Source organism: Paramisgurnus dabryanus, chromosome 3 (genome assembly GCF_030506205.2).
Source record: "Paramisgurnus dabryanus chromosome 3, PD_genome_1.1, whole genome shotgun sequence".
Classification (NCBI taxonomy): Eukaryota; Metazoa; Chordata; class Actinopteri; order Cypriniformes; family Cobitidae; genus Paramisgurnus; species Paramisgurnus dabryanus.
Genome location: NC_133339.1, coordinates 53403812 through 53419867, shown reverse-complemented (window position 1 = coordinate 53419867; position 16056 = coordinate 53403812). Strand labels below are relative to the sequence as shown.

Here is a 16056-nt window from a genome sequence, read left to right as displayed (position 1 = left end):
TCAGCCGCAGCACAGAGCGCCACCCGTCAGAAATGCAAATTAGAATTCCCAGCTGAACCAAGCGAAGCAGACCATGCAGAGCGAAGCAGGCAAAGCAGAGCGATGCAGGCAAAGTAGAGCACAGATGACGTAGCGCGGAACCCCTCAGTAGGGTTAATACAGTTCAGATGACGTAGCGCGAAGCGGCTGCAGTTGAAAGCAAATTGTAAAGCCAGCAGTGTAAGCAATGCACATAGCGCAAGGAAGCCACGCAGCCAGCAGCAAGCCCACTACAGCAACCCACTGTAACGTCCCTTGCACCTTGACCCACACCTGTATTGGAACTCACGGAGCACAGACGGAGACATGTAATATAAACGTCTCCATTCACGCAGCGATTGACGGGTTTCCCGAAAAGCTCCTCAGTCCACCCTTACTACCATTTGTACACAAAACCCGGAAGTACGGCAGCTCGCTCGCTAATGGAACAAACGCACCCGCATAACGTGAACTGAAACGCTTTTATATGCAGATACCCAATCATCAACAACACCCGCATCAGCTGGCCCGATGACGTCAGGGGATACCAAACCGTACTGCTACACTAGCCTGGCCTATCAGTACCGTTTGGGGGCAATTACTGTGTGCTCATCTGTGCACATGACATGCAGTGCCATTGAAAATAGGATGATGTCAATCCACATTCCTCCACCAACTGAGGACCGGTGGAAAGCCATTGCTTCCAAATTTTGGGAGGAGGAGAAATTTCCCAACTGCTTGGGTGCAATAGATGGGAAGCACATCACCATCAAAGCACCTCCCAATTCTGGTAGTCTGTATTTTAATTATAAGATGACATTTTCCATTGTTCTTTTGGCACTCGTGGATGCAGACTACAGGTTCACCTACATCCAGGTGGGAGACTTTGGCCGTGCCAGTGACGGGGGGTGTACGGCTCTTCGCCGCTTGGCAGGGGCATGGAGGCCAAAACACTGAATGTGCCCGAAGACAGCCCTTTACTAGGTTCAGGTGTGCAGGGTCCCATGCCCTATGTCATTGTTGGAGATGCGGCATTTCCGTTGAAAACTTACCTCATGAGGCCTTTTCCAGGTCATCGTCTCCCAAGGTGGCGAGAAAATTTCAATTACAGACTGTCTTCAGCCAGAATGGTTGTGGAGTGTGCCTTCAGGATCCTCACTGCGAGATGGAGAGTGCTGCTTTCCAGGCTGCAGATGGCACCACACTTTGTGGACACTTTCTTATGGCTTCTTGCATCCTGCACAACTTCCTCACCAACCCAGCACAAAACCGGAGATGGCAGGATGAAGCTGAACATACAGGAGACATGTTGCCTATTATAAGGAACATGGGAGGGAACAGTGGCAGCAAGGATGCCTATGAAGTGCGTGAGAAATTCAGCACTTTCTTCAATTCTCTGGAAGGAGGCATCTGATCACATCACAACATTCATTAATTGTAAATAATTTAACAACTTTATTTTCTATTCCTGTATATAGTTTGTTTGTCATTTAAAATGTTCTGCATGGCACCTCGATTAATGACCCTAATCCTTCAACTAACTAATATCCTTTTTATGTTCATAATTATAATAATTATCTTAAATAAAGACTAACATGTTGATCTCTACAAAATTACTTATTTTATTTATATTATCACAGTCAATAGGCCTGCATTAAAAAAAGCTGTTTTGTTGTCTGTTTGGTGACTTTTTTATGTGGTATATGGCAGATGAACATATCACTTACAAATGTTGTTTGAAATGCTAGAACAATATAATAGTGACAAAAATAACACAAAATGAACAATTGGACGTTAAAATATATATAAAAAAAGATTTGTAGGTCAATTAGGTATTTAATTATGTATTGAAGGGATTTATATATTTATAAAAGGCAAGCGCAAGCAGGAGACAGCAAAGTGTGCGCTGATTGACAAATAATAATGGAGGGAGGGATGATTACCGACCTGAAAAGATTAGTAGGTTATCGACATTTTTTATACACCCTGCACCCTCAAACTTCGCTTGGACCACATGTAGGCTATCGGTAAGTTGCACATGTAGACAATATATAGTAAACCTACCATTACAACCAATAGCTGTAGCAACTGGGTCCCATGCCTTTTCATTTTATAGCAAGGATCCTGTGGATCATACAGTTGTCGGTGTTTCTCCACTTCTTCAATTAACCTGCCGTCGTCCATCGCTGCAAACGCGCGGCAAAGTGTAGCCTATTTGAAAGTGTCAAGTCACGTGATCGCCCTTGTTCACATTATGGGATAGAGTTGTTTAAGGCTATACTTCATGTTATAAATCCTACTGATTAAAGACACCTTGATGGCAAAAAAAGGACTGGTGAAATAGAAATCTGGTATAGAATGCTGGTATGCTGGTATAGAATTAACAAACCTAACTTGATGGGTTAGATTAGCCCAAAATTAGTTCTTTCCCATATTAAGCCAGCTGTTGGGCTAGAATAACCAAGTGAAAAAAGTGTTAGTCTACTCTCTCTCTCTCTCTCTCTCTCTCTCTCTCTCTCTCTCTCTCTCTCTCTCTCTCTCTCTCTCTCTCTCTCTCTCTGTACATGGCTTATGTCAACAAAGGCTTATATCTCTCCTCATACAGTGTATCTGCAGATCAGAATTGTGTTTGTGCTGGATGTCATGAAATGGTCTGTACATCTGACGAACAAAGAGCTGCATGTCAATTGAACATCATCTTGTAGGTAAGAGTAACTTTTATAATAATGCATATATTGTGTATATAAACTATATGTGTGTGTGTGTGTGTGTGTGTGTGTGTGTGTGTGTGTGTGTGTTTGTGTGTGTGTGTGTGTGTGTGTGAATTAATGTTAAACTATTATATTGTGTTATATTGAGATCTTTATGGCTTTGTGGTACAGGTAGGATCTGAAATCAATCATTTTGATGACTGTTATTCAGAAATAATTAAGGGTTTAAAATTAATATTTGAAAAGAAACATTTAAAAGTTAATTAACTTACAAATCAATCAATAGGTTATAATCATGTTCTGAGAAGAAAGTAGATGACGTTGAGACATGGGATTAGCATGTCCTTTCAGGACCTCGCTCATGAAATGCTTTAAAAACAGTTGTTTTACACCTTGTATTGTATTCTAAATTTAACAGGTAGCCAGTGAAGTGTTATTAATACAGGTGTTATGTGATCTAGTTTTCTGGTATTAGTTAAAAATCTTGCTGCAACATTTTGAACGTACTGAAGACGAGTAACCAGTAATTCACTTATGCCTAGGTTAAGAGCATTACAATAGTCTAACCGAGTTGAAAGAATGGCATGAAAAACAATCTCCAAATCAGTATTTTCAGTAGATTTCACAAAGCTGTTAACTTGACGATCAAAGCACATTTCAGAATCAAAAAATATGCTGAGGTTCCTCACTTGTCAAATGAAAGTTATATGTGAATATTAATCTGTAAAGCACATTGACCGTGTTGCTTTTCAGTCTGTTGGTCCAGCTGGCATGAATGTGACAAACAGGAGACTGTACTCAAAAATGATTGACATGACCATCTCTGTCCTAAACTCAGAGTCACACACAATTACTGAAATTAAGTGAAATGACTACCCAACCCGCTTCCTGGCCCACATTTTTTTAAAGTAGTAATTGTTTAAATAGTTAATTGCCATCTTTATTTCAAATAACCCGACCAACCCTAATATCATTAAAAATATTTTTGGATGACTCGCAATCGCCTGTAAACAAAGGTGACCGCAGGCACCCCCTCATTTTGGATCAACCTGCATATCACTAATGCAGATATCCTTCATGGTCTTAATAAAATAACATTAAACATGTTGCATTCCATGTTTGCTTAAAATTATCAAATGCTGAAAAATGAAAAAATGAAACTTTTATGCTGTAAATGTGCCTCTTCCAATAGTTGTGCAGTATGATTATATTGCATTTTAAGCTATCTTATTTTGAACACATTTAAGGGCGACACTGTACATTTTCTACATGGAAAATTGCCAAAATTGCATACCTCTTTTTTCATACTGTTTTATTTGTATTGATTCGTAGCTCCTCTGCTAGTGGGAGAGCTGACAGTCGTATTGCAGAGGGCCAAGTAAGTCTCTTAAGGTCATTGTATTTATCACTTTAGTGATCTTTGAAGCTTTTTTCTGAGAAGCTGTTTTGTAAAACAATGTGTTTTGGGAGAAGCCATATATACTGTAAATATTACTAAATTGATTAAAATTGTCTTTGCTTATTTAGTCGTCACCAGGGACGTGCACAGACATTTTGAGGGGCAGGGGCTCAAGTGAAATAAAGGGCACTTCTCTTCTTTTTTTTTTTTTAAACAAAAAGGATATATATTAATGCAATTCTGACTTCCTTTAAAAAAAAAAAAATATTAAAAAGGTTAATTAATTTTATCTTCCTCAAACTCACCCAATTGTTTAAATTTCAAAAGATGTCTACAAAATAATCAGTTCACACAGACACCATGGTCTCCTTAGTAGTCTAGGTTTATAGAGCAGCAAAGGAAGCCATTACACAATGTGCATGTTTTGAAAACATTAAATTACATTACAATAACATTAATTACAAATTTGTTAAAATGCTAAAAACATAGTTGTGATTGCTGAGTTAGCGCTACATGCCAATAAATGCTATATCATATGCTAGCGTTTAGCTGATTAGTTGTTACTCAAAATGTATTTTTGTCTGATAAGGGCTCACAATATAAGGTCTGTTAACTAATGTGAGCTTCTGGCATGAGCCTCAGAGCAGAGCCAATCAGAGCAGAGCTCAACATTATTATTCATGAACCTTTCAAATAGGGCAAAAATAGACCATTTAATTAAAATGTCAACTTCTAGGGTTGTAAATAGACATGTAAAAACGTTTCTGGATAATTTTTGCACTTAATAAAGCAACATACCTTTAAAGAACAATTTAACATATTATGACAACACATCCTATGGCACCTTTAATCTTGGGTTTCATATTTATTAGGGTTACACATGTCAGAAACATCAAATATAGATTAGGCCTATTTTATTTGTATTTTATATTTTACTTTTTTGTGATGTCAGTGAAAATTCAGACTGGGCAAGTAAAATACTGAACCATCAGATTTCTTCCCAATCTACTCCAGCATTCCAGTATAACATATACTTATTTAACAGCCATTACAAAAAAACGCAAACAAAAAAGCTTACTACTGCAGTTAGCAATTATTTTATTGTTTGTGCTTTATTATATTCTGAGCAGTCTGCTTAAACTACACTACACTGTTACAAGTTTGCAACTCTTCAGGTTAATATGGGATTGCCATGGAAAACAATGTCCCTGAATCGTTATGTGTAACAACGTGTCCCATATTTTGTGCATAAAACTGTTAATATAAGAATGCTTTCTTCCTCACACACTTACCGGTAGCTGCCTGCCTGCATAATCATGCACATGATCGCATCTCGGTCGGGCTGAGCTTTGGCGCTTGAAGCGCGAATGATGCACCACGAGTGTTGACAAACCAATCATAAAGCGAAGTAAGTTAGAGAGGCGGGACTAAGGAAAGGTAAAGCCAATCATATTAGCGATGTGAATTTTGGAGGCGGGACTCATCTGTTAACCGTTTGTGTGCCACAAATAGCGCTATTTTTCTTTATAGAAGAGTTTAAATCTCATGTTAAATTAAATAAGCAACAAGTAAAAAACACAAGAAACAGACAGACATCAGTTGTTATACGAATAAAGATCATATTATTAGTATTTTTTTTAAAAGCACCCCAGAAAAAAAGGGCACTTTCTCTCCAGGAATAAAAAGGGCAGGTGCTCAAGCCCCCTTTGATGTCTATGTGTGCACGTGCCTGGTCGTCACATAAGATTTAAAACAGTCTGTGCCAGTGTTGTTTGCCCTTACAATGTGAAAAACATCAATTTTGCATGTGAAAAAACACATGTGATCACATGTGCATAAGGTGACATTTTTTTTTATATGTGATCACATGTGGAAAACATCTCACCCATTGTGATACACTGATTTCTCATGTGATCTCATGGGTTTTACATGTGATTATCACAAAAATGTTTCAAAACAAATTTCACATGTGAGTTTGCACATGTGAAAATTCATGTGACTTTTCTGTTAGGGTAAGTGATAATGTTTAACACTACAGGAGAGTTCATTAACCCTCATTCTATCATTTTTTTAGGATGGTATGTCACATGTAATGGAAATGCAAAGAAGGGCAATTCAAAATGGATTCCTGGACATTTTCATTCTCACCTAGTTACCAAATGTTTGATGGCATTATGTTGGGCAACATATCTGATGAAGGCCTTAGAAATGAACTTGACCACGGCTTGACCAAAACTAGCACAGTGGTCATCACCTTCATGTATTTTGTGGTGTGTGCTGTCGGCTTCTGTGGAAATGCTCTGGTCATCTACGTTATCCTGCGATATGCCAATATGAAGACCGTTACAAACATCTACATCCTGAACCTGGCTGTGGCAGATGTGATGTTCATGCTAAGTTTACCATTCATTGCCATCCAGTTGGCACTGGTGCACTGGCCGTTTGGGCCTGCTCTATGCAGGGTGGTCATAACTGTAGATTCTCTGAATCAGTTCACCAGTATTTTCTGTCTGATGGTGATGAGCATTGATCGATACCTGGCCGTAGTGCACCCCATAAGATCCACCAAATGGAGGAAGCCCATTGCGGCCAAAACCATAAACCTAACCGTGTGGCTGGTGTCAATCCTCGTTAACTTACCCATTATCATTTACAGCGGGCTGATCACCAAACCAGACGGCTGCTTTTGCACTATAGTGTGGCCAGAGCCACAGGAGGTCTACTACACAGCGTTCATGTTCTACACCTTCATCCTGGGCTTCTTTCTGCCTCTGATTGTTATTTGTCTTTGCTATTTGCTTATTGTCATCAAAGTGAAGTCCTCCGGAATCAGTGTTGGCTCCACTAAACGGAAGCAATCTGAGAAGAAAGTGACACGTATGGTGTCCATTGTGGTCGCTGTCTTTGTGCTCTGTTGGCTGCCTTTCTACATCTTCAATGTCACGTCCGTTACTGGAACCATAAGCACTACACCCTTCTTGAGGAGCATGTTCGCCTTCGTTGTAGTGCTGGGATACGCCAATAGCTGTGCGAACCCCATATTATATGCATTCTTGTCAGAGAACTTCAAAAAAAGTTTCCAGAACATTCTGTGCCTAAAAAAGATGTCTGGTCTGGGTGAGACTGAGCGTACTGACAGCAGACAGGACAAGTCACGAATTATGAACAATCAAACTGAAAATCAAAACACACAGCTACATGGAGAGCTACAAACCAGCTTCTGAAAAAACTACTACACATAATTAAACATCACACTTAGATCTGAAATAAAGGAATGTGTGTTTTCTGTCACAGAACTGACACTGCTGTCCATATATGGATTGAAAGGATGAAGAAGGCCAAAAGCTAACACATTGAGGCTCTCTTTGTAAAGCATGTATAAAGGTGTTTATTAAGTATAAATAACTAATCTATCAATCAGTGGTGAACCGTCATAAACACAATCAAAATCACTGACTTAATTTAATGAATTATTCAACAGTCTATTCTCTTCATTTTATACATCCAGGGACATGCACAGGGGGGTTGCTCAGGTTGCCCGGGCAACTGCCCATATGCCCTTCTCGACTCAAGTTGCCCTTACGTGGTGGAAAAGAATAAAATGTAGTTTTACTTCATTACACTGTGCGGCGTTCCTTCGTTACTGTATTTTAATTAATTACGAAATGTGTATTTTTTAATTGCTGTCTCTTCTGGGGCATTCGCAAATTAATGACTCTTTTGAGTCGAATCTTTACAAAGCAAATAAGCCAAACGTTTTGAATTGGTGTGTGAATCAGTTTGAATGAATTGTTCAGATCGCTGCAAAAACTGAATCGTCTGATGCTGTTTTACTCGTTGCCTATGTAGAAACACGCAGGATATGAACAGTGTTGGGTGACGTGGATATGAATTTACCAATCTTTTAACTAAAAGCAAAACTTCACACATGTATATACGGGGGACCTATTCGTTGTGTAATGCATGCAACCTCCAGAAACACTGTAGCACAGATAGAAGAAAATCTATCGATGATTGACGTCTGATTTGCTGTATACTGTACTGTATGATGTAAGTGCTTCTCAGAACATCTTAGTTACAAATGTAACCCTCGTTCCCTGAAGGAAGGGAACGGAGATGTCACGTCGTGACCGACGAATTGGGAACCGCTCCGCGGCGACCTATTTACTTCGAGATACTATAAAAACGCCAATGAACTTGGCATGCAGGTATTTGCATAATGCAGGCGCCGCCTCGCCAGGTGCGTATATAAGCCGCAGGTGCACAATACCAAATTAGCTATATTATTGCTGAGAAAGCCGAGCAGCAGTGCCCGGCCTAAAAACAGCAATGGAACAGCAAACTGTGGCGACGGGACGTGACGTCTCCGTTCTCTTCCTTCAGGGAACGAGGGTTACATACGTAACCGAGACGTTCCCTTTCAGTCGGTCACTACGACGTCACGTCATGACTGACGAATTGGGAATCCCTACCAAAACGCCACTGCAGCTGAACCCTTCCAGTGCCTGCAAAGCCCTCCACATAAGGGGCGGAACCTAAGGCGAAGTGCAGAAGGCCGGTCACTACCCTTTCCTTAACCCACGATAGTGAACCAGCGAACTGGGGAAGCGACCTAAACTGGGCGGAGTTAGGAACACTGCGGAAGGCTTCCCCTAAGAAGGTTGACTGGATGACATAAGAATATGAAACAACCGACGGGTTGCTCATATAGAGGTCTCTGAAGAGACACAGTGTGACAGAGAGGCACAGAGCAGGCTCTGCTAAGGAAAACGTGGAAGATTGAACCCCAAGGACTATACACACAAATGAACAAATGTGGGTGCCTAGCCTACACAGGTTTACAGAGAATACATCAGTGATAAGCTGACAGCAGATGCTCCGCAACATCGGCTATCATGGCGGTGGAGGAGAGCCAAAAACAGTTTTTGTGATGTTTTCGCCTCTACGGCCTTCCATAATGGTGCAAATGTGCAGTACCAAAATAGAGGCTCCAAGCCGACAAACGAGCCAACCCTCTGTGTTCTTAACTAGTTAGAAGAAAGAACCCGAGTGGATACCTGCTCGACACAAACACTATAGAATCTTGTGAACGTATTAGGTGTCGCCCAGCCTGCAGCTCTACAAATATCCGTTAGCGAGGAACCGCGAGCCAGTGCCCAAGATGATGCCACACTGCCTGTAGAGTGAGCACGTAAATTAACCCTTGTGTGGTGTTCATATTTTTGTTACTTAGACGATGTTTGTGGGTCTAGTGGACCCAGAGCATTATTAGCATCTTAAACCAATGCATTCATACAAATTTATGTAATATTGTTTACAGATGTTAACTTTAGCCTTATTGCAAGTAATATAGACAGAATTTATGGTTAATATTGGTCATTTACCACTGGTAGAGGACTATTTATAAACTAAAGTGCCATTCGTTTTTGTGGTAATATGAAATAAAAGGAGGAAATTCTATTCTGATCCAGATATTGGGGGAAAATCATATTTATCTTAAATGAGTATAAATGAAACAAAGTTTTTCATCACTGTTGATGTTTAATTATTTGAACTTTTTGAAATTGTACACATTTGTGTCAGTCTACACAGCACAGGCCCCAAACTGAACAGATGCCGTATCATAAGACATCATCCACACTAAACACATAACCTGTTCATGCCAGCCAACACAACACATAAGAAGCAAATTTTTAATGTGTAGCTATGTTATGTATGCATTTCTTGCATTTTACACAAATATACTGTGTCCATCTGGTCCACACACATTGAAGTACAATGTGTTGCTATTGGCCACAACTTAGAATGATGAAAAAACATGGATAATATTTTACTTTCTCTATTATTCACTCTCTCTCTCTCTCTCTCTCTCTCTCTCTCTCTCTCTCTCTCTCTCTCTCTCACACACACATCTTTGTGGGACATTTGGTCCCCACAACGTGATAAATAGCAGGTACACACACCATAGGTTTTGTGGTAAACCCATGGGTTTACAAATGGTAATCAATATACCAAATTACCATGATTACTACTCTTTTACTACAATAAAACTATGGATTTTTTATAATGGTAAAATGTAGAATGGTTCCTGTTAGATAGAAGGTAAAGTGTTTGGGACAGTAGGTACAGACAAATGTTCATGCACGGCATATAACATGTTGTATCCTTGCGGCATTACAGCAAAAGCAGAAGGAGAAAACTCTGACATGCATCCATCACATATGTACAGACATGTATACAAACACACTCATGCACTCACAGGAGTCCCAGGTAGGAAAAAAACAGAGTGAAGTTACATAGCACATTCAATTTTTACACTTTTATTAACCCCGGGTCCAGTGGACCCGAACACCACATATGTAATATAAATGTGTAGGGGGGGTGTACACTGTACATTAATTATAAAGTTGTTTATTTTTATGTTCTTCATAGAAAATTAGCCAAGGCCAATGAATCTGAGGTTGAAACAACAATTAATTGCATAATTTTTCTTTCAGTAAACATTCAAAACGGGTCCCACAGACCCGAACACCACACAAGGGTTAAATGGACAAGGCACATCTTGTTTTTGATATGCAAGGGCTATAGTATCCACAATCCAATGGGACATCCTCTGCTTGGTGACAGCTTTCCCTTTCTGCTGACCAACGTAACAAACAAAGAGCTGATTTGGTCCTAAAGCTTTGCGTCCTATACACACGTAGTGCACGAACAGGGCAGAACAAAGCCATGGCTGGGTCTGCCTCCTCCAAAGGCAGCGCTTGCAGGTTCACCACCTGATCTCTGAAAGGAGTGGTGGGAACTTTGGGCATGAAGCCGGGCCGGGGTCTCAGTGTTACGCTGGATGCAGCTGGCCCAAACTGAAGGCACGAATCATCGATCGAAAATGCATGAATATCCCCTATCCTCTTAACAGAAGCCAAAGCAAGGAGAGTTAAAGTCTTCATAGTAAGAAATTTAACACTCACACTATGCAGAGGCTCAAATGAGGCTTCCTGTAGTGATTTCAGCACCAAGGAAGAATAGAGGGAGGATGCGAAGGATTCAACCTCCAAGCGCCTCTAAGAAATCTAATGACCAGGTCGTGCTGACCCACTATCCTACCGTTTACGGGTGAATGGTGAGCTGATATCGCAGCAATAACAACCTTAATAGTGGATGGTGAAAGCCTATTCTCCAAACGATGCTGGAGATACAAAAGCACAACACTAATCGGGCATTCTCGGGGGTTCTCACTTTGGGAAGAACACCAGTCGACAAACAGGTTCCATTTAAGCGCGTAAGCCTGTCTCGTAGACGGCGCTCGCGCTGCAGCAATAGTGTTAGATACCTCTTGCGGTAAATCACTCAAATCCTCCGTGCCCCGTCCAGAGACCACACATGGAGGTTCCAAAGGTCGGGGCGCGGGTGCCATAATGTGCCCTCTTGTTGAGAAAGAAGGTCCTTCCTCAGGGGAATCTTCCAAGGAGGGGCTGTCGCGAGGAGAGAGAGTTCTGGAAACCAACTCCTGGTTGTCCAATATGGTGCCACCAACAGTACGCTCTCCTCATCCTCCCTGATCTTGCATAGGGTTTGCGCAATGAGGCTCACCGGGGGGAACGCGTATTTGCGCATGTTTCGCGGCCAGCTGTGTGCCAATGCATCCACGTCGAGCGAGTCGTCGGCTAGTGAATAGAACAGGCGACAATGGGCCGTCTCTGAGGAAGCAAACAGATCTATCTGCGCTTTCCCGAAACATCTCCAAATCTGCTGAACCGATATGGGGTGGAGTCGCCATTCGCCGGGACGCGCTGCCCGATAGAGCGCATCCGCCTCTACATTGAGCGTGCCCGGAATGTAAATGGCACGAAGAGACCTCAAGTTCTTCTGACTCCAAGTGAGGAGGTGACGGGCAAGACACAACAGGTGACGTGAGCGTAAACCGCCCTGGCAATTGATGTAGGCAACGGTCGCAGTTTTGTCTGTGTGAACTAATAAGCTTTGCCCCATAACTCGTTGGTGAAACGGACGAGCGCAAGATATACAGCCCACATTTCTCGGCAATTTATGTGCCAATGCAGCTGGGGTGCTGTCCAGACCCCCGAAGCCGCAAGCAATAGTACGTGGCCCCCCACCCCTTGTCCGAAGCATCTGTGCATACTATTGCATGCCTGGAGACCTGTCTCAGAGGCACACCGGCTGACCACGGAGTGAAAGTGCGACGACACGCAGGTGTAATGATAACACGGTAAATGCCGCGCAGCCACGCTCTCCTCGGGACTCGGTCGTGAAGCCAATGCTGAAGCGGTCGCATATGAAGCAGCCCGAGCGGTGTTACTACACGTTACGTCGTAGTGACCGACTGAAAGGGAACACACACGTGACATGAAATTCACAAGAAAAGAGTTTTGTCTAAAATCAGTTTGTATTATGTAAGTGTAAACTGTCGATGTCCTCAGACCATCTTAGGAGATTCTATAACTTAGTGAATGCAAAACTCTCTTGTCAGTTTACTTGTCTGATATTTTAGCTAAAAGCTACATCAACATTGAGACTAGAGTTAATTTGTAATGTTGTCTATTCTGTGTTTGTATTCTTTTTTCTGTGCTGTTTGTGTATGTTGCAGTTTACCACATACATACTGTATAAGTGCCCTTCATAAGTATTGGGAAAATACAGGCAAAATTCCTCTGTTTGCTGTGGGGTCAAGAAATGTCTAAACATTAAAAAATGAACATGAGACAAAAGTTCAGAATCTGTCACATTTATTTTTTACCTGTTGTAACATAGAATGAACAACACATTTGTATTTTAATACTCCTATATAATGTGGGCATATTGAGACCATTGGCTCAGAAGTGTTGACCCAGGTAGCAAAGTATTCTGGCCCAGATTTGGCATGAAGCCGGCACAGCTGGCATTCAGTCGGCACTGGCATGAGGCATGTGAACCGAACATGGCCCGGTTATGGGGGAGATTGGACCGTCTTTAAGGTGGCAAACAAGATATGGGCCAGTGTTTACGTGTATTATTTGGGCCACATATAAAATATAGAAATGTGGCCCATAGTTAATTGTAATTTAAGATATTTCATAATTAATAATATTTTAATGCATACAGCTGTTTCTCCTATTCCTGTTTGCAGCATGGGTTTATTCTCTCTATCAACAAGGTTTAATGAATAATTATGAAACAATATAAACTTTAAATTTACATTAGGCTACATTTAATCATTTAGCAAACACTTTTATCCAAAGAGGTTTACAATAGAGGACAACATAAGTACCCAATATATATATATATATGTGACCAGTCACGGAAAGTAGTGACACAAGTCGGATCTGGGGCATTTTGAGTTATTCACAGATTCTGAAAGTGCAGTTTCTAAGCTTTCCGAAGATGTGTAACACATGGAAATCTTATAAGATTTGGAGAAATTGTGGTCATTTGAATGTAACACATTCAAGAAAGAGAATGCTGAAAAATTTGAGAGAGAAAAAAGTTAACACTTTCCTTTTTCCCTGGCTGGAGAGACAATGGCTCATTTACATCTCATTTATTTAAGCCATACCCCCTGTAAAGCCATTTTGAGATACAGATGTTCTAGCATCATATGTAGTATTTTGTGAAAGAAGTCTGTATGACAACATGCAAAAAAAACAGGACTTTTACCTTTGTAGGGATCACAAGTCGAATCCAGTCTGTTTCAGATGTGTGAATCATTCAATGATTTTTGTCCACAAATACGTATAATCCGTGAAATATAGATATATAGTCTATTGTTTACATCAGATTTCGCATGACCGTCTGGTAATAGAATATAATATACAATCTGAGGACTATTTACATCGAAACAAGTAAGGGTATAAGAGATTATACTCCGGTAATTTACGTTCCGTTAAACACATGAACCCCTCTTCAAAGTTTGTATTTAAAATAGGGAGGTAGTATAATAAATAATCCAAACAGCAAAACGTGAAGTCCTTTAGAGATGTAACAAATTGGTCGCTCGTTCCTCCATCAGCCAATGACTTCATTGAAAATATTGATAGACAAAACATGTAGCCCATTATATAAAGAATTCAACGATCTCTGTGTAACTTATATCTGTTTGACTTCATGCTGCGCTGCAAGAACTGACAGACGATGTCAAAGTACCACGAGAGCAAGTCGAAATTAAACTACTCCGTAAGATTTCTTGAAGAGCTCTCGCGGCACGCATAAAGTCAGTGACGCGAATGACGTACGACGCGGCTGACTGTTATCTGTTTTATTTTTCTTTTGTTTTGTGCGCCCGAGTTCGTTTACAGCCTGGGAAGACGCACGCTGTAAGTTTGAAAAAAAACTTAGCAAACATGTCTGAGGAACAGGGCAGCCGCGTCCTTACAGTCACGTGACTTAACGCGGTTCAGAGCCGGAAGAGAAGACAATGCTGAATAAAGTCATAATTCTTGCTATATTTGGACCAAAATGTATTTTCGTTGCTTCACCACAATCTCACTGACCCACTGATGTCACATGGACTACTTTGATTATGTTTTTATTACCTTTCTGGACATGGAAACCGTACATAGATTTTCAATGGAGGAGACACAAAGCTCTCGGACTAAATCTAATGTTAAAACATCTTAAACTGTGTTCCGAAGATGAATGGAGGTCTTCTGAGTTTAGAACGACATATGGGTGAGTCATTAATGATATTATTTTCATTTTTGGGCGAACTATCCCTATTCAGGAGCAACTCTGTTCCCTTTGGGGGCGGAGGCGAAAACACAAGCTTACACAGTATGTAAATATACACACAGACAATGACGCCCCCCGCTGCACGCTAGAATCTCCGGAAAAACAAGCCGATTACAACCGCAAAATGTACGCTTTTAAATGTACAAAAACTGCTATCTCAAACATGGAGAGGCTTCTTCGTGATCTCAACTAACAGATTCTGCAAAAAACGAAAATCCCAAATTTTGAAACAAAAAACGTTGTTTCTCATTTTCTCGAAACTTGTGCTGCCGACTTGTGTCACTGGTTTCCGTGACGGGTCACATATATGTGTGTTTGTGTGAAAGGTGAAAGCAAGATAGAATAGAACTTGTTTGTCTCATTTCATGCACAAGATAAGGCCAATTTTCACACATTTCTCACGGTCGTGTCCTAATATGGCACACACAAATATTACACCAATCAGGTCGCATCTAGAAAGGCGCGCCCAGATAACGCGCCTAGAACGCAATGCTTCATGGGTTTTGTAGTTGTACATTATTGTAGTCTTTACACTCAATCTTGTACTTTTTCATTTTTTCTTTTTTTTATATGTTTTTTCTTCAATTGAAACTGTGTTATCTTGCCATTTAGCCGATTTAGTTAATGGTTTAGAATGCTTCAACTCAAATAAAAAAAATATTGATACTTCCGGATCCCGCACCGGAAGAGCAGGCAGTGGCATTGATGCACTCGAGGCTGCGCTTCACTAACGGATGGACTTAGAAAGCGAGCGAAGTTTGGTAAGTAATAATGTTGAATTTTACATTTAGTATGAGTTAACATAGTCGGAAAGTTAAATGTTAAAGATGTGCCACAATGTATAGTCGTAGCTGTTATTTAAAATGTTGTAATCCTCAAAATGTGCGTTGATAACATTTATCGTTAGATGACAGACATTTTTATATCACAGCCATTTATTTATTTCAGTTTAAAGGCGGAGTCCACGATGTTTGAAAAACGGTTTGGAAAAGGAGACGGGCCGACTACCAAAACACACTTATAGCCAATCAAATCAAATCAAATGCCGGGTTGCGTATGTGTGGGGCGGGTCTATCAACAGAAGGTCCAGATTCTATTGGGGTAGGGGCGTGTTTGTTTAGGCGATTTCAAATATCAACACTGGCTTTCAAACATCATGGACTCCGCCTTTAAGTGACATATATGGATTAACATACAAAAATGTGT

At 40.7% G+C, this 16056-nt stretch overlaps 1 protein-coding gene across 1 annotated transcript; it reads left to right on the top strand.

Annotated features, from left to right (window-relative positions):
* The first annotated feature begins 4076 nt into the window (after nt 1–4076).
* sstr2b (somatostatin receptor 2b) lies at nt 4077–7352 on the top strand. The gene is made up of 2 exons (XM_065263689.1): nt 4077–4107; nt 6203–7352. The coding sequence occupies exon 2, from the start codon at nt 6249–6251 to the stop codon at nt 7350–7352; it is 1104 nt and encodes a 367-aa protein (XP_065119761.1). The 5' UTR covers nt 4077–4107; nt 6203–6248.
* Nucleotides 7353–16056: the final 8704 nt, after the last annotated feature.

Bases quoted from the DNA above. Each gene is read 5' to 3' on its own strand.
- sstr2b (XM_065263689.1), top strand. From the start codon at position 6,249: ATGGATTCCTGGACATTTTCATTCTCACCTAGTTACCAAATGTTTGAT.